General features: G+C 42.8%; 1 protein-coding gene across 1 annotated transcript; it reads right to left on the bottom strand.

The window, feature by feature from the left end:
- Window positions 1-821: 821 nt before the first annotated feature.
- ALOX5 (arachidonate 5-lipoxygenase) lies at window positions 822-26,523 on the bottom strand. Its single transcript, XM_010225167.2, has 14 exons — window positions 26,366-26,523; window positions 21,152-21,350; window positions 19,349-19,430; window positions 17,230-17,352; window positions 15,397-15,503; window positions 12,589-12,761; window positions 11,611-11,757; window positions 11,303-11,506; window positions 10,990-11,076; window positions 10,067-10,245; window positions 7,115-7,236; window positions 4,973-5,073; window positions 2,705-2,875; window positions 822-1,589 (listed from the first exon to the last, which is right to left on the bottom strand). Exons 1-14 carry the CDS (start codon window positions 26,513-26,515, stop codon window positions 1,410-1,412), a joined length of 2,025 nt encoding a protein of 674 aa, XP_010223469.1. The 5' UTR covers window positions 26,516-26,523; the 3' UTR covers window positions 822-1,409.
- Between the last annotated feature and the right edge of the window lie 42 nt (window positions 26,524-26,565).

The following is a 26,565-nucleotide window of genomic DNA, read 5'->3' as shown; positions in this document are numbered from 1 at the left end:
GTTACTCACATGAACCGCAGAAATAACTATTTCTCAAAGTGCAGGAGCTTGGTTTCTCTACACAGCATACTGCACATTTCTACAAGGTTTTCTAGACATACAGCTTAGATAATGAATTAAGAAAGATACTCTAGATTTTATTGTCTAATTTTACTTTATTAGCACAAGAAGCTTTATTATTTATTGAGAAAAGACACTAAAGGCTGAAGTAGCTGGTAGAAGGAATAAATTTCGGAAAAAAATAAATGAAAAGTGTTCCTAACAAAAACACTACTCTTCAAATTTTCCAAAGTCTCACTTTCACTTTCTATACTCTTCCCAAACTTTAACAATAGCCCTAGTTTCTGAAATTAAACACAGGCAGTTTCTAACAAAGGTGAGACAGACTGTGATTATTTGGCCAAATCCAAATATTCCCCTTAGAAGCTGTCAGTTAACCCTTCTCCACGTTTTATCACTATGCAAACTAATCCCTTCTTTCCCGACAAGAGAGAATAAACTATCCACAGAAATATCAGCCTCAGCAATGAAATGGGAATCCTGCATAAAAATTGCTGCAGCTGCTTTTGTTACTGTGGTGCTAAGCAAACCATTTGCACATGCATATGGATGACAGCAAACTCTGCTAACAGAGACTGAAGCAAACCTTATATGTTTTGTAGGAAAAAAAGTAAATTTATGGAGGTACAAAATTTTGATTTTTATGAATCAGGTTATTTCACTTCATATGTAATCAGCAACAAAGTGGTTTAAAAAAAACCCCTCAACTATGTTATGTAAGCACCATGCTTCCATCGCTATTCCAACATTCCACATTGCAGTGAAAACATTTAATATTTGTTTTAATTGGATTAAAAACAATATATAAACTTTAAAGACTGGTTTCATATGCCACCAGTGTCAGCAAGTGTCCTTAAAATAGGAAGGAACTAAAAAAGGTGACTTGTTTATTGCCTCAATACTATTTATTTTCACTGACAAAGATGGGTATAATATGAATATAAAAATATCCATCTCCATTCAGTTCCATGTTACTCTTATTGCCCAACTATCACACATAATATGGCAGTGCTCAGTTTGACTCATATTTTCTGGGATTTTATTGTTTTGACCAGGAGATAGAAATCTGACAGAAACATGCATAGCGATTCTAAGATTTATACAAGTTTTTTTTTTTTTTCCAAGATTTCTAGAATAAATTTGATCTGGAAGGTTTCCAGATAGACCTTAACTATAATACTAGTCATAATTAGTCATTGTTTTAGCTTGTGCAAGTTCAAGTCAAACTAAGCTTTGATGAAAAGGGCAGGTTTCTTATTTCATCCATGCTGGAAAGGTCACTGATAACAAGTATACCTAACAGGAAAGCATTCATTAGCATTAGACTCTGGATGTTCATGGAAATCTGCTCAAACAGCCACACTGTTGGGAATCCGATCTGGGGAAAGGTAGTAGTAAGGAAGTTTTTTGTTCTTGTTTCGCTCAGTGATGGCGCTGACGATCTCATCAAGGGTCTTGCGGAATTTAGCCATAGCTTCCTTCACTGGCTTTTCAATGAAGTGCTCATCTGGGTACATGCCTAGAAATAGCTAGAAAAAGAAACCAGGAAATCAAGCTCTGAGAAAGAAAAGGCTCTTCTCTCTCAACGTTATCTCGTGCAGTAGAACAACACCCAGAGCTTCAGGAACACTAATATTAAGTACAATCAATGTTTAAGCTAGCATAGGTTGGCACTGCCAATGAAAGACATTCATCTTCCCTCCACCATCAGTTGCTTGTTCTCACCCCTGTATCTTTCTTTCCTTCCCTAGTGCTGGTTCAGTACTGCATTTATGAAAATAAACACTTTTTATCAGGCTAGTTGTCAACCAGATCAGTTCCCCAAGTCAGCTCACTGTTCTCCCAAACACTTGCAATGACACAAGGAACTGGCAGCATGGGAGGGGGACAAACACTCGGCAATGAAAAAGGAGTGAGATGGCTTCTTTTAGTGATGGTGGAAGTTCATGTCAAACTAGGACCAGTTCAAACAGACAGTTTCTTGAGCCTGCTTAGACCGCAAAGATGCACTGAATAATCCATTGCCAATATTAATCTCTGCTTTAAGCAACTCCGTCCCATGAGGCTCCTCATACTATTAGCTTCTTCTTAAAGGGAAATTCAGTTGAAGTATCCTCTGTCCAGCATCTCTCATTCAAAGATTATTCTAGGCACAGCCTATGGGAGAGACAGCAAAGTCTTCACATGGGAGAAACGGCTACAGAGGATACTTGCTAAGTGTCTAGGGAGTACCCATAGTGGACTGATTTACCAAAGGGACAGGATGTAAGGGATAAATAGTGTTGTGGCTTCTCCACCGCACTGCTTGGGGAAAGCAGAGGGAAGAACATTTCTGCCTACACAGCTCTCCTCCTCTCACATTAGCATCCCAGCTTGGTAGACCCATCCTTGAGTTCAGAAACCTTTATCCTCATTGAAACTTGTCTGCAGAGTAAAAATATGACTTCTGACTCACAGTTGACTTGCACTCAGAAGAACAAGGGAAAGTCCACACTACTGATACCACTACACAGGGAAGTGAACATGCTCATATCAAACACAGAGCCAGGAGCAACACTTCAACATTATGAATCCATGTGGTCTTGCCACAGCTCTCATGGCTTCACCAACATCCCTACAGCCTGAAGAAAGGAGGTTGACTTACTTCGTTGTCTTGGAATTGGCTCAAGGCCCAGACAGCTCCAAGGTGCCAACAAGAACGTCCCCTGTCTGGTAAACTCTCCACAATCTGCTCAATGGTGACTGTTCCCTTTTCCGTCGGAGGTGGGCAGCGCATTGTTGGTGGGGCATTGGGAATCCAGGAACACCAGTCATACTGCACAACAAGGTAAGAAAGCTCAGTGAAAAAGCACAGCGCTGGTTACTCGGGAATGTCATAGAGAAACTCAGACCTCTTCGACCACAGGGCTCCATACACATCCTCAGCCCGGCCTGATGGAAAGTCTCCAGTGCATGTAGGCCATGCTTATGCTCTCTGTCTCCCTGCTCGCAGTGCACAGCCATCTCCTACCATCAGGACCATGTCTCCCTGCCGTGTCTTCCTATTACTGAAGACCCCTTTTTGATGGGCTAATTATCCTGGGCATGCCAAATCGCCCTCTCATTCTCTGCATGTTCTCTGGTGACCCTTAGTAGCATGAGTGATACTAACACATGATTTTTCACTGAGGGAGGTCAGGTACTGTACTCATTTTTTTGAATGCTAGCTGAACAGACAGGATTAGCTGAGGTATGAGTTGCAACAACGAGCTAGATACGAACACTCTGAGAGATCCTTGATCACAAATATGACAAAGGAATAGCCTGGCTTCTCTCTGACAGGGTCAGGGCGTTACAGAGATTCAACTTCTATTTCAAGGGAAAGACTGAGCACCCAGTGCTCGGGCCTCTCAGCACTCCTTGAGGTGATCCCACCTGCTCACCGAGCCTTGGGCTGGCATCTCTGTAGTCTCCAGCGGCAGAGTCAGCAGGGCTGCCAGGGACACAGAGGGCTTTCTCTGAATGTATTACCTGGCACTGCGCCTAGGAAACAGACTGACTCATGCTCTGAGCTGTAGGGGAGGGCAGGAGGGTCAGCACCCTCCTGCCACCCTCATGTGGCATGCATTTGGGAAAAACTGCCATAGGAAAAATATCTTCCTACTTATCTGTGAGTTTTTCTGTCCCTGAAGCAAAAAGATGTGCCAAAAAAAAGCTCTGTGCAAACTGAGGAACCGTTTTGCTTCTGGCTGTGGAGTTTATTTTCTTAAGTGCTTTGATGTTGAAAGAAACGGCCTTTGAAAGGCAACCTGCTGCTATAGTTTCATGGCATATATATGTCAGTAAAGGCACTCAATGACACCACCTATCAGCATGTGACGTATTAAACCTCAGAGAGGTAAGCTCAAAAGTGCCAGCTGGCTCACAAACTCCAGAAATACGTAGCAATGCCCTATCTGTCCATCAGGAATATTAATCACATTGGTGCTTTTGAAAATGTGACCAAAGTCCAGATCCTCAGAATATTCTGCTTCCAATTTTTACACATTTCAGTGGGATTTAAATACTTGGATAATACTGAGGATCTGGACCCATGTCCCAGTGACTTCAATGAGATTTCCCCTTGTCTGTGACCAGCCACAGACAGGTAGAAGTGAAGTTTTTGAGGGCAGGTGCAAAGTAGCTTTTAATTACTTAACTCAGAGTTCCCTGGTAACCACCCCAATAAGCTCTATATTGCTGGAGCTGGACTGTTGGAAATCCTTAACTGGACTAAATTAAAGACAGACAGTACATGTAGCTACATGATCTGCAGTCACAGCACTGGGCTGCACACTGCAACATAACTGAAGTTGCATCCAAAGATGGGATGTATGCTGCCTGGGCACAGGCACATTGCCAAATTAAGTTGGCCTACAAGAGCAACCCACACTAATCGTCCATTCATGCACATGTAGCAAATGTTAAGTAAGGCTACTTGGCATAATTCACTGGGTTTCATTGCAGAATGAGACAGAGACTACCAGCACTTGCCAGGCAATTGAGACAATATCTAGAAAAACAAAGTGCTGTTGTAGCTTGGTTGTGCACCTGAACCCTTCAGCACTTCTGAAATGAGCCTTAGTGACCCATTTATATGCTTTTAAAAATGCTTCCCATAGTAAAATCATGACAATTCAATTGTACAAGCTAGAATCCTAAAATTCTAGCTTTGTTGCTATCTAGGAGACAAAATGCCTCCCCCTGCTTCCAAAGCAACCCAGCTTCCACAGACTTTACTGGGATTTGCAGATGGTTCTCAAACCAGTCCAAAAAAAAAAAAAAGAATAATGTAATGTAATGTCTGTTCATATACTGAAAAGCGCTTCTCAGACATGGCCTTAGCAAATGCATGTCCCATCCCAGAAGGAACAGTCTTCCCAGAAACGCATACCTGACCAAAATTCACAGCTGCATGCTGGGCCGATGTGGTGAATATTACCACTGTCAGATATTCTGCCAGCTTCTCTCGGGTCTTGATCATTTTAGGAAACCCTACATGAGGAAGAAGAAAGCCTGCTGTTAGCCAGCTACAAGCTCTAGGGTCATCAGGCTGGTCCAATATAGTCTTTTGACCAAAAAGGCATGAGTCAGAGGACAAAGGCAATCATCACAAACAGGACATTCTCTGTCCCTCTCTGCACAGGTTTTCTCATGTGGCTCCCCACTCTTTCCATGCCTTTGCCATCCAGTCGTAAAAGAGAGGATGATCCTGCCTACTTAGAAAGGTTTGTGAGGGATCACCAAAGTGTTTTCAAAGTTTTTTGATTTCCTTAAAGGAAAGAGAAGACATAATTATATCTTTTAAAAAATACTGTAATTACATCCTTTTACACACCTACCCTGCAGCAAGGAACCCAGACAGTCCACAGGACAGGGGCCTCAGATCCTCCCTTTTTCTTCAGGCTGCAGAGCAGGCAGGGAAACTTCAAGCCAAAGAGCAAATGACTGTATGATTGGGTTTAGAAAGGTCTCGGGCTTGACAATCAGGTGCATTGCGAGGAAAAGCACAGGGAAAGCTTATCTGCTGAAATGGGAAGTGAGGAAATGAGAATTTCTGAAAGAGAAACAAGAGAAAGAGGAACAGAAATAGCTGCATCAAGCTCTCTCTGAAGAGGAATAACCAGAACTCTGTAAATAAAGGAAGGAATGGACAGGGGTAGGGAAGTATTTTGACGCCAAGGCACCCCGAAGCTTGTCTCTCCTGCACCCTCCCCAACACAGCCCTGGGCTCCAGCAACTTGTCCCTGCCTCAGCCTGGCATGGCTGCGGGTCCCAGGAGCTGGTGGCACCATGGGCCGTGCCGGGGCCGGCGGTGCCAGTGCCTCCACCACCAGCTCCTCCACCACCAGCCTGACGCAGACACGAGCTCAAGCTGTGGGAGGGAAGAGGAGAGCACAGCGTGGGGTGAGGAGAGGAGGAAGCTCCCTCCCTTCCTGCCTCCTCCCATCCCGCACACTGCGCCCTGCTCCGCCTGCAAAAGGGGTAGGCACTCTCCCAGCTGCACCAGTGCTCCCAGCAGCAGGGGACTGAACGAGGGAGCCCAGGGTGCCACCACCTCCCCTTTTACCCTCTCCCATTCTTTCCAGCCCCAGTCAATCCGTTGCTCTCTCGGCTGCAGCCGAGTTGCTGCAGGAATGCTCGGGACGTGAACACGGGGACATACTGATAATGGGTAGAAACATCACAGCTCTGCCTGGAGTTCTCCATACACACGCACACAGGCGCATGCAAAGCCAAAGCTATCTGTGCCATACCACTGAACAACAGGTGTTTCCAAAAGCAAAGTGTTCAGGACAGTACAAGGAATCCCTGCCTAGCTGTATAAATTCCTGAAAATATGCTCAGACAAAACATGTGGAAGGAAGAACAGAACATACCTAATGAAGGGCAGAGAAAAGTTAACTTGGGTAGGAGAACAGAGCCATGTGAAACCTCTCATAGTCAAGCTATGGCTTGCCATAAATGAGAAGCAGGGAGAGGAGACACAGCAAAGAAAAACAAATCTTGGAAAGAATTATGAATATCTCATCTTGAATTCAGCAGAAAGCTTGATGGTAACAAAAGTACTGGACAAACGCAAAATGCAGCAAGATATTTCCGGGGAGATCCTTACTTGTTCTGTTTTGGTGCAAGGCTGGAATGAGATTATTCAAGGGAACATTGCTTTATGTTTTGATTTCTATCACAGTCCTGATCTGGTGGTCCCAAGAGCAGGAGGCATATACATAGTTATTGGGGGTTGTAAACACATGTAAAGACAAGTTCAAAGTCTAAGCAGACCAATTCCCAGCATACAGGAAGGGATATGATGTACAGAGAAATTATGCAAGTTGCTCAAGCTTGTGGTGAGAATCTGTGGCACAGATCCCTCTCTGAGGGAGGACAGGCCTGAGTCAAGGTCTCACCCATAGAACTGCATCGTAGGGCTAAGAAAGAAGAGAGTCTCTAGCGGCTGAAGAAACGCTGCACATGCAGCTCCCATAACAGTAGGCACCCTACAGGCTTTAGACTTAGCCAGGAGACAGCGCCTTACCTGAGGCCTTCACACCCCTCATGCCGTAGACATAAATGTCCTTGACGAAAGCCTGCAGTTCCACATCCTCACAGACCACCTCATCGCTCTCGTAGTAGATGCCAATCACATCCTCTGCAAAACTGAAGCCAAGGGAACAAATGAACCGAGGAGTAGAAAGGCAGCCAGGCACGCAGAGAGGGCAGTTCCTGCCTGAGGTAAGAGGGAATGGCAAGCAGAGGACTTGACACCTCTTGCCATGAGCGCTGGGAACTCACAGAGGCAGCTTGCCTTCATTGCTGACAGCAGTGCCCCTTCCTTCCCCACCAAAAAGACGCTGAGCAGCAGTGTCCCCAGACTCTCCCAACACTTCCTTCTGTGCTCCTCACTCTTTCTTTGGAGACTTTCTTCATGCCCAGACCTCTGCTCCCAAACCTATATCCTTCCCTTCTCCCAGCACTCCCTCACCCACGATGTATCACCCACGATGCTCTCACACTGTGGACAGGGGATCCCAAACTGCTCTACAGGCACCTTGTGCAGGGGATACTTCAAAGCACCCCTGAACATCACTCAAGCAGCTGGTGCCTTCCAACTGCATGTAATTTTCACAAAACCCTTTGGCACACTTCAAAGTGTGGCCAGAAAACTACTGATGGGGAAACCAAGTCTTGAGGATTTTTGTTTGCTTTTTCTTTTTTTGATTTTCTAGAGCCACTGCACACAGCAGCCACCCTCTGTCTGTTCAGTTCCTCTTTTTAAAATCCCTCCCGTAGTACAAGCTGCCCAGGACAACTCAGAAAGAACCTCAGAAAGAAAGGCCCTAAAATACTAATGTAATGGGATAGTTGTGAGAGCAGTGAAAACAGCAAAGTCTGATTTTCAGTAGATGCATATCTCATGACTGAATGACCAGTTAACAGAGCTATGCTCAGATGTTCTGCTAGCTCTGCAGGTTCCTATAATCTCCTTCTAAGTATTTTGACAGCAACCCATGGTGTGAAACATTTAACTGCAAAACGTGACTGATGGGATGAAGAATTGTTAGACAATCCTAATTTTTCCCCCAAAAGCAATAAATTTAGAGCAATTTGGAGACCTTCACAACTCCATCAACCCAATTGCTATCAGCTAGTAGTCAAAAGTTATTACTGAGATAGACATTTGTATAAACACATTTATAGATTTTTGCTTCCACAGGCAACCAAACAGAAAGATGCAGAAAAAAGATAACTCTGCTCTGCGTGTGTTCGGCCTCCGTAACCCGGCATCTGTGCCAAACGCGCACAAACTGTAATCCTCCTCTTACAACGTTGCAGGATTTTAGACTCCTTGCAATGCAAATACAAATTACTATATGAAACCCAGATGAGGTCTCTTTAGAGGTGGAATGTCTTCATAAAACAGATGCATTTTGATCAGAAATAGGAACCTGAGTATCACAGAAAACATTTAAAAATTTGCTGTGTGACCATCAAAGTGACCAGATACCTGCATGATGCCGTTCCTGGGTCAGGGCTTCCCAGACTTTTGTAAACCACCTATTCATTTGAAATTAATCTCTTAGTCAAGTCTGACATTGTAACATCATCTTCCACCTAAATTAACACCAACAGCAACCACGCTAATGCATTTGACTAAGTACTATCTGCTGTTTGGAAAGACATCAGATCTCAGTCAGAACAAGAAAACACAGGGGAGAGAAGAGGAGCAAGATCAAACACATGTAAAAGGGGAGACTACATCAAGAAAACAACTATCTAAAATTATGACTTCCTTTTCTCCCAAAAGAGCACTAACAATCGCAGGAAATATTGCAAGATAACTTCCCTCCCCTGCAAATAAAACACAAAAAACACAGGAGATAAGCATGTAACCAGTATATCTAAACAGGCTTGCATGATAAGCACCCAACTTTGTGTATATGAAACATGCTTTTTACTGAATAGATTTTTCTAAAGCTGTATGATCAGAAGCAGCTGCATATCTAGCAAGCCTCTTATACAATGAAAAATACATTTTTTGTGTGACTAAAATGCCAATGTAGGCTGAAATGCATGTGAAACAGTCCATTATGAGACTGTGGTTCAGGTCTGAAGAGAGCTGTGTTTGTACAATGGAGCAGACCTGTACTACAACATCTCCAGATGCAGCATTGCTGCCATTCATAACAAAACTTAGGCCTTGCAATTTTAAGGCGTTTTCAGAAAGGATTTGTTAAATGAGTTCATACCTAATTGCCTGGGTTTCTAAACAGCAATCTGTCCTGCAAACCAAGCTCGCACTTTCACTTCCACATCAACCCTGCAGAGCTCATGTGTCCGACGAGCAGAGTCGTGTCCTCTTTTGGTTTGGTTTGTGCATCACTGAAAATGTTACTAAATACATTTCCTTTGCAGGGCTAAATTCCTGCTCACTGACCCCTACAGTAACCTATACAGAAGTAGGTAATTATATAGCTATTTCTGAAATACAGAGTAGTAGAGAACAGGGCTGAAAAAGAGCTGGAATTAGTAGCCTTTCAGGCGTGTGTGTTTGACTACGTATTTTTCCCCAGATGAGAGCATGCCATTATCATGGGCATCAGGCCCAGCACCCGCTGAGCTCAGAAGCTGCATTGCAGGTATGAGACAGTTATTCAGCTGATCAGTTGTGCCTTGCAAAAGGCAAGATGTGTGTGAGGTACCGTCTCTAGCTCTTCACACTCTAAACAGCAGAACCTCGCAGGAGCTGCTAACTGCTCTTCACAAGGTATTGGCACACCCCCTTTCACCAAACATGACAGTGTTTACTACCTGCCATTGGACAGGATTATCTTCACTTAAACCACTTCCTGAAAGATATTTATATAAACTGCTAATTATATAAACCTCCAGCCTTGGAGACTTCACAAACTCTCCAGATCTCTTCCAGTGCTTCTCTCTATGTACCATGCTTCTCTTCTGCAGAAAACTAGCATGTATCATCTCCTACCTCTTTATGGCCTCCCAAACTTTAATGCCGTCATCCCGGTAATAGTAGTAGGGGATATCCTTTTGGCTGTCCATCCCTTTAGCTTTAATTTCCTCAGGGAAGCAGAGGGAGCTGTAGGTCAGTTCTTTCATTGCTTTCTGCACCATTTGTACATGTCCTCCGCCACCTGTAGCATTTGCCTGCAGGAAGAATGGCAAGAGAGGTACAGGAGATAAATATTACCTTGTGCTGAGCTTTGCTAATTGCAGGAGAAGGCAGTTAAAATGATGAGACACCTGCAAAAAAGTTCCCCAATTTTGCTTTTTTAGCATATGATGCTACCATTGGAGTAGCATTCAGTTAAAATTTATACTTATTTTATTACAGCTGGTTGTTCACCTAAAGTGGAATCAGATCCTGGAACTGCAGGATTCCCTCTGAGCAGCATTTAATACCATACTCATCATCAGAGCCAGAAGAGAATGAGCCGGGTATATGTTGAATGCTAATGCAATTGTATTTAGATGTTCAAATCCGGCCTATGATCTGAGCCACAGTCCCTGATAAAGGGCTATGTATTATTAACACAGATGAAAATTTGAATCCTAACAAATCTGCAGATCAGCTATTTATGGCAATTCAAGAAGATAATGGCTAGAATCTGTGCCCTGTATTTGTGGCTTAAAAATCTATCTTATATTCACATCTGTTTCTGTGAGACCAGTGAATTTCCTTCTGCAATCAGAAATTATTTTTCTTACCACCCTGCCCTAAATGTATAACTGAGTACTTAAAAAAAAAAAAATGCACTTAACTTTGTGCTTATAGGTACCTTATACTGACAGTGTTTGCTTTCTAGTACAAAGGTCAAGAAAGAGGCAATATGTGATGGCTAAAGGATAAACTGGGAAGAATAATAAAGATCGGAAAAGCAGGTTATTTACCTTGTCAAAGAGGCCACACTCGCAGATAAGCTGTTCTCGGGCTTTGGTGTTAATGGCTATTGTGAACCGCATGTGGGGCACTAAGAGCTGCAAAACACAGTGAAAGGTGACAAATATTCATGATTGAATATATTATGCAATGAGGTGCAAATTTAAAAGACTTGGAAGATGACAAATAGCTGCCCACTGCCTTACAGGGCAGCCAGCTGTGCTGTCACAGCTGGGCTATCACCAGGGATCTGTTTCCCTCTGGTTTGTCAGATTAACGTGATAAGCTCCCTAACCCACACATACCCTTAATACAAAAACTAACCTTGAAGAGGGGATGCACAGCAGGCAGTTGCCGAAACATAGCTATGCTGAACACCTCCGAAACTAAGTGTGTCCGTAAGAGATGGGTCACTGTCTGGTGGATATGGAAATCAGATGAGCGAACCCAAATTTTGGCTAGCAGCCAGTCATATGTGGCATCTGAAGGAAGGAATATGGGATTTCCAGGCCCAGGCTTTTGACCAAGCTGGAATGTATAAGAAGAATACAAAATCCAAGTAATTCATGCTTACAGGGCTGCCCAAGCCAACAAGCCAAGTATCCCTCTAAAGATCATGACAGCAAACCCACCTGGATTGCAATGGGTAAAATTTTATTCTCCAGATTCTTATACAGTAGACAGATGGGTGCAGCCAAGTACTGTATTGTACATGGATCTGTCTTATTGGCATCCACACCATCCAGTAGCTCGTAGTCCACAATAAAAATGTTTCCTTGCTGGAAAAAAGGGAGTGACGTGTTTTGGCAGAGATAGGGAAAGAGGAAGAAACACAGCAAAAAGTGTGGGAGAACAGGACAGGGCAGAAATCAAGAGAGAGATGAGAGAGGATAAAGACAGCACTCAGGGGAGGGGCAGAAGGAAGGCAAGAAAGCTGCAAGCAGTAAGGCTCAGACCAAAACAGCTGGTAAGTCCAGATCAAGGTAACTGGCTGGTGCCTTGTGGTTACAAGCTGGCAGCCAGTGAACTCTCATTTGTAGATGTATATCCGTATATCAGAGATGCTATATGCCCTCAAGACAACCTTGAGGTACTGAGGTACCTTAGTATAAACTAGCTGGCTTGTGCCTGCAGAACCCGATTGTGAGCCTTTCAGCAAAGAGCTACTGTTTATTTGACTTGCATGCAATGATGCTAATGCAAACATCCTCTTCATGCCAGCCCAAAGAAGACTCCCTGACTCATCATAGAAACCAAAAGAAGGCCCTGTTCTCACTCACCCTTCCTTGGTACGTTAGCTAACTCTGCAGATGACAGAAGGCAGGATACTTCTAGGAAAGAGAAAGGCACACTTCTGGGAGCCAGTCAATCCCAAACTATTCAAAGGAAACCGCTAAGAAAGGACCCTTCATTTCCTGATAATATCTGTCTAACTGGACCTGGAGAAAGGCATGGCCTGCAGCTCCAGGAGAACAGTGAACAGAAAGGTGCAGTAGCAACCAGCTTTGCCAAGACACCGTACAGCCTGAGGAGAGGAGATGCTCTCCTCAGGAAAGCAGTTAGAAAAGATGGGAAGAAAGGCTAGAGCGAAGCCTTGTTTGAGGCAGCACCTTTACTTCCTCCTCCAATGTGAGGTTCCTCTCCAGGCTGCACTCTACCATAGCCGTTGTCACTGGAAGCTTCTTGGGTATCTCCGTGCATTTCCTGATCAGAACGGGATTGCACCCATTTAAGAACTGGTATCCAAACATGAAGTCTTCCTTCCAGTGCTGCATCACATATTCTAAAGGAAAAAAGAAACTCGCAGCATCAGTATCACTGCAACATGAGGTTCCTCTCTGCCTACCCACTTTTTTTTTTTATCACACAGCAACTTTGACTAAATAAAGTAACAAGAAGAAGATTCAATAGTTGCCATAGAACTTTAAAAATTCTCTTAAACTGAATACATAGTGTAATCTTTTCCCTTCAAAATGAATTAGTCAATAGTTTCTCCTTTTGCAGCACCAATCACAGATAAAATATGCCACTCCAATGAAAAATACTCTATCCCGCTGCAGAGCACTTTCTCAGGTCTCCCAGATTACTAATTACCATTCTTTGGATTCCCAGGGTCTGCAGTACAGGGCAACGAACCACAAAAAGATGGCACAGGAAGCGGAAGCGAAACACATAGTAATGTGGGTAGGGAAACGAAAGCAGCGACTGGCATGGTTCTCACAGCTGGTAGGCAGAGGGACATTAAATGCTAAAGCAATCGACTTTGGACCTCCTACTACAGCTGTCATTCGTTGCTTCGCTTTTTTTGTTGTTGTTTTGGTTTGGTTTTCCCTCCTCTCTTTGTCAGTGACCCGATTAACAATTCATCTTTAAAAAACCACTAGCTTCAGGTACGCAATGTCCTCACTACAGCATACATAGAACTACTATATGTTTTCAGCAATTGCAGCTTTCAGTTTTGTAATGCCATGTGAGCATTTCAGACTCCAAGTTCAGAGTTGGAAAAACACATGATCAGTGCAAAGATCCTACTGATGTATTGTGGGGAAAAACACAGTACGTTAAGTTTTCCATTACTGTCTATTTTCAGCCAAGCCAGACATCTCTTTGTGAAAGGAACTTTTTTTTTCTAGAAAAACTTATTTTTCTTGAATGAGTTTCTGCATTACCCTCGTTTCTGCAAATGTTTGCAAATAGACAGGTTCAGAGTTGCATTACTGTACTTGAGACTGATGCTTAAAATTCAAGACATACAGAATTAGAGTTTCACTCTCAAATACGAAATGTTATCAATGAAATTAATCTATATTATAAACCATACTATAAAAATACTTTAGGAAGTAGGCTATTACATGTAAAAATTGCTGTGTTTCTGGCCAACTTGTGTGCTCTGTTTTATACTAGTGATCACAGAAGTTACTCCTATGCCTGTCAATTGCCCTTGGCCTCCCTAAAGAAGTACGAAACTTCAGAGCAGGAGTGAAAAACACACATTTGCTAAGCCGCATGCTAACAAATGTACACTGTTTACCTATCATGTCCAGTAATATAGCAAAATAAAACAAAGCTGTATTGCTGTCGATCACAATAGCAGGTAGGGTCTTTACCACAAGTAAAGGGCTTTGCAGCCCTGCTTTACAAAAATGACACCATCAGCTTCAAGAAACTTGCCTCTCTGAAATTCTTTTACTCGGTTTTCAAGTAACTGCCAAGATTACCATAGCAAATGGGATTACAGAAAATAAATATTTTTATAGTTTATTAATGCTACATCAATGGAGTTTTAATAGTTTGAAAGATGCTCCAGAAACTTAATATTGCCGAAATGAAAAGTGAAACTCACTCATACAGAGGAACGATCTTTTTAAAATACTTTTTTCTATGAAGATGTGACTGTAAAATAGCAAACACAGTGTAATATTTAGAGGCAGGGACAGGATGCACAACTAATTCTGAGGTATTTTTGGAAAGGGTAAGCTTTCCGATAAATGCCACAAGGCTTTGCAGACCTAACTCCCACCAATTTCCATTCAGTTTTAGGGTTACTCAGGCTGTGGTCCGCTAGCCTATTGCGGCTGCCGCAGACCCAGTGAAGAAGCTGGAGTTCCTGGGTCATTCCCAGCCATTTGATATCTGTCCCCAGAGAGGCTGCTCTAACAGCACACACATTCACACCTGAAATAAGTTCTGTCAAAGCCATCCTGTCATGAAAAATGTGCAGCTGAAAGTACTTAAACTACCCCACATCACTGATCCAATGCAAGGACCAGCTGAGGGAGAGCTGCACACGGAGCAGGACAGCAGTGAGGTGATGGGGACACCCTCCCATGGCAAAGCAGGCAGCATAGCCAAGACCTTCAGATCAGCACAGTCAGAAGCAGACATGTGGCTGGTACATGGGCAATAGTCCTGCATCTGGTCTATGCAGAAGGCCAAAAGTCGTGACCACTGCCCTTGCATTTAGAGGACAACATTGCCAACAGTGCCTCTTGGAGTCTTCCCTGTACCTTGAGATGGCAGATGTGGGAGATACATGATGAATTTTCAAATGTCCTTAACAATTAATGTGCTTTGAAAAGCCAGTAAGCTATCACCAGGTTTATTTATTAAGTATTTTTAAAAATGTATCCATATGAATCTTGCACATATCTGAAAATATGATAACAATGATGTTCAGCTTCAGGATAGCACAGGAGAGAGAACATTATGGAACAAACATCAGAAATTTTAGTTTAAGGGAGATCATAGCCTCACTTTCTGGTCTTGCAGTCTACTAGTGGGATCAGCAGTCTAAGAGTACAGTGGTATTTATGATAAGGCAGGGAGGATCAGAAGTGTGGTCAGCCACTTCCGCCCTAATCAGAAATCGATACAACTACTTCTGGGATGTGAGCAAGAGAAAATTCTGATGTACCCACCAGAGATTGTGTTACTGATTCTGACAAAGATCTTCTCAAAATCTGCAAAGTCACTCCAGGAGGACTGGAACATATGCATAAAACGGTTGATATAAAGATTCTCCATCCTAAAAAACAAACAAAAACCCCACCTTTGAAAAAAATCATCTTCATCATCTCAAATTCACTTCACAATTCCTCTCCACCCTTCTACAAACCAACCCACAATGAATTTTTTAGTGGTGAAACATTCAAGATCAGCTACCCTACAGAATGAAATTTTCTGGCTACACCTGTACATGCAAGCCTGAAAGACATCTCAAGAGCCTCTACTTGCCACTGCATTTCTTGAACTCCATGCCAGAGTTATTCTAGGCAGCCCACAATGGCAGTGGGCTCTTATATGTTATTGCGTGTAAGAGCTATGTCATACAAAATCTGTACTCATAAAAAAAAACAAAGCAAAACAAACAAAAATCGAGTGCTACAGACATTGTCTGGCAGAGAATTAACTTGATGCTCTACTTTAACAATAGAAACCAAGTCACTAGGTTGCAGACATCACATGAACATGGAGCTGGAAGCCAGAAACATCTTACTAGACATGTAACTCAGCAAGGAATTCTGCCTGCAAACAAGTCAAGGAAGTTCACCTCATCCCACGTTCAAGCTCATCATGTACATGAGCATGACAAGTCCTAAATCATTATATAAATGCAAAAATTGTTACAATTAAACCAAAATCATTTATTTTGACTGGAAGGCAACCAATGGATTTGAAGAAGAAAGCTGGGTTTACACCACCACTCCAAAGTACAAAGAGAAGCAATGCCCACCACACAGGGATAAGCAAGGCAGATAATAGAGCAAAGAAAGGCTACAAAGCCACAGGAAATCTTCTTAAAAATCTGATAAAAGGAGAACCCCAGGAGGGTATATTCACTCTCAATAAAGTTAGATTGAGGTACCTTGAAGAGAACTTCATAAGAACAGGTAAAAAAGCACAAAAAGTCTAGGGAAACAGCAAGCAGTAAAATGGAGGAGGTGCCTAGAGCAGTATGACAATAAACCAGGCAGATGCCAGGTAGGGAAGATGCAGGAAAGGATGTTGATCCTAAGGCAGATCAAGGTCAAGGCAAGAGATGTTGCCTGAAGGCAGATAAAGCAGCAAAACGTATGCAACTTGAATGGGACTCACAGAGTACAGTGGGCCTATTTGCTTCACTAAGCCTGTCGTATTTGAGGGAGCTCACCCCTTGGCCAAGACTGTTTTTTTGTTTTGTTTTCTTTTTTTTTCAATGATATGACAAGTGCAAGTGGATGCTGGGTGAGTTTGTTGTCCCAAGCAAAATACACTCACCTGTGATTAAGTGAGACCACACTCAGAGCACAATTTTTCTTCAGCAGGGGCTCATGAAGACACATACCATCTTTTTTTTTTTTTTTTGATGTTTGATTTTAAGACTTCATTTCCCTACACAGCCAAAACAGAGAAGCATCTCCAAGTGGCAACTCTAAGAACTGAACAGATGCCTGAAATAGCAGATGTGAAAAACCAGGTCTCTTTCCTACACATTTGCCCTTCAGCAGTTCCTCCTGTCCCTTCTACAGCCAAAACAGAGCCTAATGAGAATACAGGGGCTCATCAGCTCCAAGTCTGAAAAGTTTAAAACATTGATATCAAAAAAACAAAAAGACATCATTTCCTTCAGTCTTTTCCTATTTTCAGTAACCCTAGATCCAGCTTGGAGGAAAAAAAAAATGATTTTGGGATGTTAACTTAAAATGTGATCAGACCCTTATCACACCTACGGAAAGTTTTTCTGGAACTCCAGAAGTTTCACAAACACTTACGCTTTAGAGTAGTTCAGAATGAAGTCAACTCCTTTCTCGTTGTCAAACTGGATGTCACGGGGCAGTTCACTGTGAGAATGGGCATCGATGCTCAGTGGAAAGCCTGGATGCCACTCCTTCCAGCTGAGGAAAAGAGAAGTTACATTAACCATAGACATATTACCAGCAAGAGCTGTGACATTCCTTCACCTACGCTGCTTCTGCGACTCAGGAGGCTAGTCTGGGATACATGAGCACTTCTTAGTATCATATAGATTCGTGAAGTACAATCAAAGGCACCTACTTGGCCACCTAGACTCACAAAACTTGAAATAACTCAATATCTGTAAGATTTCCAAACACTTGCCTTTTTTTTTTTTTCAATTGGCTAACTTCATATTTAGGGAAGGGAGACAGCAGGAACAGCCTGCTGCCTTGCACACTGTTTGATCACATTAGCCTCCTTTTGGGGGTTCCATCTGAAATACAGCAGTAATGATTTTTTCAGATGTAATTGTGCAATAGACAGACACAGAAACACACAGTTGGAAGTGACTTGAGCCCTATTAAAAGTTCCCAGCATCCAAAGGTGTGCTCAGTGACCTACCTTGCTATACTCAAAACAACGTCCTACGCAGCTGGCACTGCAGAAGTCACTGAGTAGAAATGCCATCTGTCCCACATTTGCAAAAAAAAAAAAAAAAAAAAAAAAAACAAAACTGCAGAATGACTAGCAGCTAAAATTCCTCGGGCAAGTTTTTGCCAAAAGGCCATTCTACCAGAGACACATACAGCCTTGCCTTAGCTTCTTAGAAGGGCATAACCTCCTAATGGTCATGACACACCTTCTTCATTCTCTGCAATATATGTTCTTACATTGTGCAATTCACTTTGACATCTGATGGGGAACAAATTTTATTTCAAAACAAAACAAGGCCGTTTCTAGGAAAAAATGTTTCAATGTTATTGCCAAATTGCCTGCCACACTGTGTGTTATCAGTTATACATCTGAATTGTAAATTGCTGTCTCCCTGGAATTACAAATGATTTTGCCTTCCTTTTTGCATACATAAATCACATTTTGTATCACACATCTTTTTGGAGCTATAATCTGTTTTATTTATATCATTTGTAAGCAAGATCCTTTCTCAGTTAAACGAAAACAACCCATACACCAAGGCTCAATCAATCAATTCTGAACAGAACCTCTATTATTTTGATCCCTATTCTCATGATGCAAGAAACTCTTGTAATTCTAAGGAAGGGCATGTTTCTAGGGAAAGGAAATGTTTTATGTCTTCTGGAGTTACCCGTTGAAGGAAGATAGCATTCCCCATTTGTGACCTTCTTTTGATTAGTAGAAAAGTCTATGACAGTATAAAACAACCACAGGGAAGGACCTCTGGAAGATGAAAATGCCGCTTTTGTTTTGACAGCGCATTACATTTCACCCCAAAGAAGCCAAAGCACCCACTGAACCTGGCTGCAAGAAACAAGAGGACTAACTTGCTATAGCAGCTGATAAGCTCTGGTAATAACTGACATGTTTAGGTTGTGTTCACAGTGAAATACTGCATACAAATAGCAAACCAAATCTGTCTTTGGCTCTTCCTTGAAAGCATAACTGTGCTACAGAGAGCCCCCACACAAACTGTACCACTGAATTCACACCAAGACCCTCCAGAGAGGTTTATTTAGGATTCAAGTAACCGGTAACACTCTTTGCACCAAGATGATCATTACTTGCCGTGAATTCCATATAAGTAAAACCCCTACATGGTGAACATGGGAATTCAGTTTCACTTAACCAGAAAAAAAGATAAGTTGAATATACTCCTCTTCTGCCATACCTCACCTGATTTGGATTTGCTGGCGCTGTTCAACAGCACTGCAGCATTCTGGGCTGTCGCCTGTGACACACACTCCAGGACACACACGGGGGAGCCATAGGTCCCAACACACCTCATACTATAACTGCTTCTTGCTCTGCTTTAACACTGATGTTGGGGCAGAGTCACCATCCAACGTTCGATCGCTTTCTGTGGCTGCCCGCTAGCACTCGTATAGAAAAGCACTGGTGCTAAATGGTGACTGGAGGAAAACAGGACTGGCATTTTCTGGAGAACCACAGGAAACTCACCGATACGTTTTTTGCCGGTCCTCTAGTTCTTTGCGTCTGTGTTGCTTGAGAATCTGTGTCTTGTCATCCCGGGGGAGCTTTGCTGTGAAAAATAAGAAAGGTATGGGGTTGTGAGGCCCCTCTACCTATCAATGCCCAGATCTTGAGAAGAACGGAAATGCTTCCAAAAGTCCGAACGTCTGACCTACATCTTTAATAAGTTGCACTATTCTATTTAATTCCTGAAGTAGAACCCTAGGTCACTAATTAGTCTGTGGAAGGGGATAAGTTCCTAACTTAGCACCTCCAATGGCCAGTGCACTTTAGTTAGGAGTATCTATCTCAACTGTATTTAAAACCTGGATACCTACAGAAGGGACCTGGTGTATGCTTCTACTGTTAAATTATCTGAATAGTGATTTGAGTTAACTTTACATTACATTTACACTGAACCATACCCTTCCCTATCAGTTTGGAGGAATAAGTATTTATTCTTTCTATGGGAATAGAGAACAGAAAGAATAAAACAGAGCATAGAAAGAATAAAACAGAGAAGTTTAATTCCCTGGCAGCTTACTCTTCTGACCATTTATTCATAACAGCATCAAATAACACAGCGATTTCCTTAGAGACTGGGAGAAAGAGCAAGGTATCTCATTCACTTTACATATACAAAAGGGAAGGCAGATAACATAAGGAGGAGTTTCACGGAAATAGCTGTTTGGGGTTTGGAGTTGGAAATGTTGGAGATAAGGTGACTGATAAGACAGGGCTAGAAGCTTCCAGCTGGCTGCCAAAGTTATAAACAGGGTGTACCTTTCTTTTTTCCTTTATCTAGCCATGTTTGAAGCCCATGGAAAGCCACTTTCTTTGTAAGACCAGAGTTTTTATAAATCAAATGAAAAAGCACAGAAAGCCCCTTTGAAGATCAAAAGAAACTGAAAGATTACAGTACAAAATGTTTTAAATACACAACTCTTCAGCCAAGAGCAAGTACTAGCCAGGCAGACAAAAACTTAATGGGAAGAAAAACATGTACTTCCCACCACTCCATATACTGTGTCAGGCTGTTTGCTTGGTTTTGGCGTTTTTCGTTTGTTCTTTTCCAGGCACTCATGCCACAGGCCACTGCAGCAACCAAGCTACACAAAGAAACCATGAAGGGGAATAAGCAAGTCTTGGTGACAAATGACTGCCCCGTCCTCTGTCACAGCTCTGATTACGTGGGCAGAGACAGCCAACATACACATCTCAGGTCCGACAGCCAACTGAACAGAGCACTGAAGTGCCAAAACACTTTTCTCAGTTGGTCACTGTTACTCACAGCAGCCATATCCATCTCATCTTGCCTTCTCCTCAACTCGATAGTACAGGAGGGAAAAGTGAAGCTGCCATTTCCAACCAATCCTAGCACCTACCAGCAGCCTAATTTTGGATTTTTGTTGAAATCTAGAAAATTTCCATGCACCTAATTATGGGAAAAAATACATATTCAGGGGCTCACTAGGAGACAGCAACAAGACATTAGGTCAAAGACCAAAAGGGCTTCCAGGAGTAGAAGAAACTTGTCATTGGAGTCAGCCCTTCATATTCAAGCCAACCTAGGGAATCTCCCTTGTAACTCTCCCAACTCAACAGCCAGTGTCCAGACCAACAAACTGCTCATAAGCAAGTCCTCCTCAGCAGGGAGAAGCAATTCCCTGAGATTCAGAGGAGTACTGGCACGGGGGAAAAGATTGGGAGAGATTTCCCCCCAGAAAGGGGAAGAGAGAGGTGGAGGAATCCTGTCTGCTTCATATGTCAGAGATTTCTCATGGTTCTCACCTCTTCCATCTCGCAGGACAATCTCTTTTTCATCTGTAATCCATCGGTAACACGGGAACTCCAGATAGTCACCAAGTGGAGTTTTTACAGTGATATACTTAAGATACCAGTCATCATGGTACCAATATTTTCGTTTCTCAATTTTTATTAGCTGAATTTCTCCAAGGTCTTCCTCCACAGTCACATCATAGGAGTCAACCTGCAGAGGGGAAATATAATTAGTGATCTCCTAAGCATCCAAGAAGCACAACCAGCATTTCATAAGCCTATCTGACATCCACTGTGGATAGCTGTGCTACCGGCACATGAAACTTTCTTACTTGCATTAGATGAGGAAAAAAAGACACCAAAGGCCATGCTGACTTGTCAGTCTTGCTGACTGTTCCTATTACAGAGTTGTAAGAGAATTATCAGCAAACATTTTCTTCTTCCATTTGAATTGCACTAAATTACATCATAGATTTAGGGTCATGAACTCTTATCCTAAAAATAGGCACTTGAGTCCCTTCTAGAGCCCAGGGCTAACCCTTCTGAGAAGGGCACAGTGTCTCATTACATGCTGGGACAGCATCTGGCATCCTACCATTGCAATCACACTTGCACTATTAAAGAATGCCAGGGCAATTCAGGAGAGCTAGAATTGACTCTGCCTTTCCAACAGTTTCAACGGTTCAGAGAAAATGGGCACTGCCAAGCACACGATAACAAGGCTGAATTAGCTATTGCAATCATGAGAGCGCAAACTTACTCTGTTCAAAATAAGATCCTGCTAAGTACAATGTTGATATGAGACTTCACTCGCTCTTAGTTTTGCTTAACACAATCAGCATTCTTAGAAACCAATCGGCTGCTGAAATCGAGAGGACACAGCACTCTTCCTGAGCATGCTGCAGGTCTGTAGCAATTCACCCGTTTGCAACTTCATCTTTTGGCTCCTGACCAAGCCACAATACTCTGCTTGTTCTTTTCAGGAGCACTTTCCCAGTGTCCCAGGCCCCAGACACCTGATGTATCCCCCCAACTGCATTATTTTCTAGGAAAAGCCTAATTCACCAAAGGACCAACTCTACAAATTGAAGAAAGATCAAACTCCAGAGAAGAAAAAGGAGGTAAAGTCATTTTTAAATGTCTTCAAACAGCACCTATTACTTCAACTGTTACAAAAGAAAGATAGACGCCAATTTTCACTCACACAATTAGAGGAAAAAACATGATTAGGAGGATCCTTTGGCATCCCTTCCTCTCCCTTTTTAGCTCAAGTCTCCCAACCAAGGAGAGCATCCTTTCATGCTGTGCATAATCCACCAGCTGCGATGATCATTTGGGGATGGAGGCATCAATCTGTCCACCAGATTTGGGGTGGTAGACCTCAATTCTCTCATAATCCATTACATTAATCTATCAGCTTTCATAAGTTGGTCACATCTAATTGACTCACAGAAGTTAAAAAAAAAAAAAATGAAAAAACATTTAGGCTTTGTCAGCAGACAATGAAACATTGTCCTGGCCTATCCTCATCCAGTGATGTGCTTTAATCAGCTTTGAAACTATGCAGGACAAGTGCAACAACTGAACAAAAGTCACAGTAATGCATTTTCTTAAATGACAGCTGTGGCACTCGGTGAATGGAAGACAAACATACCGAGCTCCTGGCTAAGGGAGACAAAATTCCTTCCTCCCACAGAAGCCGATTTCAGATGATACCCTGATCTCTTCCCATCATCCAAGGTCCATTCTTCTTGGCTTCACCCTTATCAGTCAGCACAAAGAATTCTACATACCAGTTAGAAAACATAGGTAATAAGCTCAGATTACTTCCTGTGCTACAGTTTTTACTTCTAAATAGACAATATTTAAATCCTTCCTACTTCACGTTCATTTTCCTGCAACTCCTGTTTTCCTCAATAAAATGCGACTGTGTGCTCGTAACAATAAACTCCCCACTAGGCTGGGGTTTCACACTGAGTCAGTGTTTCCGCAAACAGCACTTTGCAAAACTATTATCCGCTACAGGCTGCGATACCACATACGTCAGATTCAAGGGTTTCCTCCTTATGTACCTCTACATGTAATTGCAAACACAACATCAATTCTCTCTTTCATTTTACTGTTGTTCCTGCTGTTCTTGGAAGTCCAGGGTTCTAAGTAACCCCCTTACAGTGGTGACAAGTCCACCTCTACACAATCCAAATGAATCGACAAGCCTAACCTGAATTATTATCCATTTCTGTTCAGCACTGTAAAGGGAATTAAAATGCAAAGACCATAAGCTACAGAAGCAAATGTTAAATTGCATCTGAATCAGCTTTGCTTTGTATTTGGCTACCAGTTTTTTTTTTCTTCATCTTCTCGATTATTTCTAGTTCCAGTTCTTTCTCTGAAGAGAAACGGTTATTTGGACAAAGGAAATGGCATTATTTTTAGCTCAAGTTCTCATGAAAACCCATTGCTGTCAAGTGATTGTATGGCACAGAAAGCCTGAAATGAGTCTTATTTTCTCAGGAACTCCTCACTGTTCAAGATATTTGACTAGCCTTGTCTTCTTTAAATGGTCAGCTAAAAATTTCCTTTAAAAATCCTCACTTACATGTATGCATTTCTATAGTTCCTATGACCTCATACCTATATATATATATATATATACACACCTAAGACTTAAAATGAAAGAGCAGAGTGAATCAACCCAAAGAGCTGACAGAAATGTCACATCTGTAGCCAATCCTTTGCCATAAGGCACTCATTCCTTAGGCAAAATACTACATTCACTGCAAAAGTCACTGTCAGTGTAATGCAAAAAGGACATTCAGTTAGTCCAAATATGCTTGAAGGTTTTTAATCTTTTTCTGACCATCACAGTCCCCAAGCTAAGGGCACTGCTGCAAGTGAGGTTCCTTTTTGACTTCTCATCCAGCTTTTCCTGCCAGCCAGCGAGGCTAATGGGAAAACATGCACTGCTGCTTCCAAAGCCTCACTGCTACAATGTGCCCAAACTCCCTTCTGAAAGCTTTTCTCTCTCATTAGCTATTTTCTTTAACTTTGCTTCTCATAGTCTCAAAGGACAGATAATTCATTCATAAACAGTTGAAAGAACAGAAGTAATGAGACTGTTGGACTGTCCAAGTCCACAGTGCATCCTGCACAAGAAATTTAATCTCTTGCAAAACCTGAGTTTTTTAGGAGAGCCTCCTACTTACCAGCAAAAGGGTACTGCAAAAGGGGTCATGACACAGGTAAGCTCTCTTCGTAAGCACAAAACTCCAAGTGGAAAGAGTTTTTCCTCCTGGAAATACTAGGGAGTGAGTTTCTTTCAACCACAGTAAAAGGAGATGAACGGAAGACAGGAAGAAAACGGGGAACTGAGTGGCACTGTGTCACTCACTGAAATCTCTCTGCACCAACAGGAACTTATTCAAAAGTCACTAAGAAAAAAAGAATATGGTTTTCCAAATTACTTGTGTCTAGTACTTGTAGAAAGTCTAATAAAAGAGAAAACTGAGCTTCCATTGTGTCAGTCCCCTTGGGTTTTCCACATCTCTTTGCCATATACAATATTTGACAGGCAAATCTCTTATTCAAAATTAGTCCAAGCCTTCATTCATCATATCTAGCAATAGCCACAATTTGCATTAATTCAAATGAAGCCATTGCCTGGATGATGGAATTACCGAGCCTGGCTCAACCTTTAGAAAAAGAACTGCAGAAACGGAGAAAGCCATACAAGATGCAACACAGAATTCTGGCTAGTCTCTGGAAAAAGCCCTTTTTGTAAATGTGTTCCTAACTGAATTGCTTTATGGAAAAGGAGCAATGCTAGTGAAATAAATATCAAGACAGAACTGTTTTCAAATGCTGCATTTGGCAGACTAACCAACCTGATAATCTTTTGCCTTTTATTAGGGGTAAGGAGCAGCAGGGAAGAGTTCGGCATTTCTTTTCTTTCTTCAGACAACTTAGTGTCGTCTAAATTGTTGTAAGAGTTTGTGTTCTGAGGACAGTGCTACCTGAGCAGGTACCTGGAGAAACACACAGCACTGTCCGAGAAAATGCTACACTGAAAACCAAGGCTCAGCACATCATACTGCAGGTTTCCAGGAAGTTGTGGAACTTGCCATCCACAAGACTCAAAAAATAGATGCACGTTTGTACATTAAACACAAACACACAGAATGAGAGGAGATAACAAATCTAGTTAGGGAAAAAAGTACTGATCTGGGTTTAGTTGTGGAATTTTGCTCTAGGAAACACCTATAGCTATCCAAACCTCAGAAAGTATACTTACCTAACAACGTATTTTATATAAAATGCTAAGATATAGGTAAAAACTTTCCAATGTGTCTAAAAGTTAAATTCCCAAAGAGAACAAATTATTTTAGGCACACGCATCCACTGCCATAATGCTACAGATGTCCACAAACCTCCCTGCGTTGCCTCCTCACCAGAGTGTCCAGCACCCACAGGTATCGCCTGCTGCAACCAGCCCTGCAGCAGCTCAGGAGCAGCTGTTGACCTTATACTTAATGCCACATAATGGCATTTTCTCGCTGCTATAGGATCTAATCTAACTGGAGTTTTGCAAGCCTCCCCATCGTGGCCAGCTCTTAAAATTAGTGAACCTCCTTTTATAACTGGGATAAGCAGAAACTGCTCAGCCACTGGAGACCAAAACCTCATCTCAGCCAGGGGGATTTTGGATCTCCTGGGTTCTGCTCCTGGGATAGCATCTTAAGCACAAGCTTGCAGGTTGCTCTGAGGTCTTATTCAACCTCTTTTGTTGATGGAGTTACACTTATATGAGAATATTCAATGGATAAGGAAAAGAGTGGGGAGTATCTACTTGAGAGAGCTAGATAATGCTTCTGAGTAACGAATGTTTAATAGCAAGGGTAACTTCAACAGCAGCGTCTAGCAAGTCCACACGCCTCTGAATTTGCTCGGGAATCTTCCCCGGACTCCAGGTTATAGATAATCCGTGACCGTATGGGCGCACGCCATCATTCTCACATCATCCATCAGCAAACAGCTTTCCCTGGGATCCACGGGGAAGCCCTGAGGGATCCTTCACAAGCCTCAGACTGCGCTCCTGAGCCCCGACGGGGGAAGCCCAAGGCGGGAGACGCTGCGGGGAGGCTGCGCGGCGCGAGCGCCTCGGGACCGCGCAGGAGGCGCAGGAGGCGCAGCGCAGCGGAGCGGGGGTGCCCGGGCGCGGACACTCACCGCGCCGCGCTCGAAGTCGTTGTAGAAGGGCTTGTCCAGGAGGTGCCTCTCGCTGCAGCCCGCCGTGCCCTCCAGGCTCAGGTACACGTAGTCGTCCGTGCCCGCGAACCACTGGCTGCCCGTGGCCACGGTCACCGTGTAGGACGGCATCGCCCCGCTGCACGGCACGGCACGGCCCCGCTGCACGGCACGGAGCGGCT

The sequence above is a fragment of the Tinamus guttatus genome, unplaced genomic scaffold (assembly GCF_059628265.1).
Source record: "Tinamus guttatus ecotype Peru unplaced genomic scaffold, ASM5962826v1 Tinamus_guttatus_pri_ptg000314l, whole genome shotgun sequence".
Taxonomy (NCBI): domain Eukaryota; kingdom Metazoa; phylum Chordata; class Aves; order Tinamiformes; family Tinamidae; genus Tinamus; species Tinamus guttatus.
The sequence above is the reverse complement of the archived record's forward strand: the minus strand, read 5'-3'. Positions and strand labels throughout refer to the sequence as shown.

What these genes read in the sequence shown, in the direction of transcription:
- ALOX5 (XM_010225167.2), bottom strand. Translation starts at nt 26,515, where the DNA reads ATGCCGTCCTACACGGTGACCGTGGCCACGGGCAGCCAGTGGTTCGCG. An exon ending in ACGACTTCGAGCGCGGCGCG is followed by an intron (nt 21,351 to 26,365) that starts GTGAGTGTCCGC and finishes TCCCCTCTGCAG; the next exon opens with GTTGACTCCTATGATGTGAC. An exon ending in CTGTGCATCCCCTCTTCAAG is followed by an intron (nt 11,077 to 11,302) that starts GTTAGTTTTTGT and finishes TGTGTTTTGCAG; the next exon opens with CTCTTAGTGCCCCACATGCG.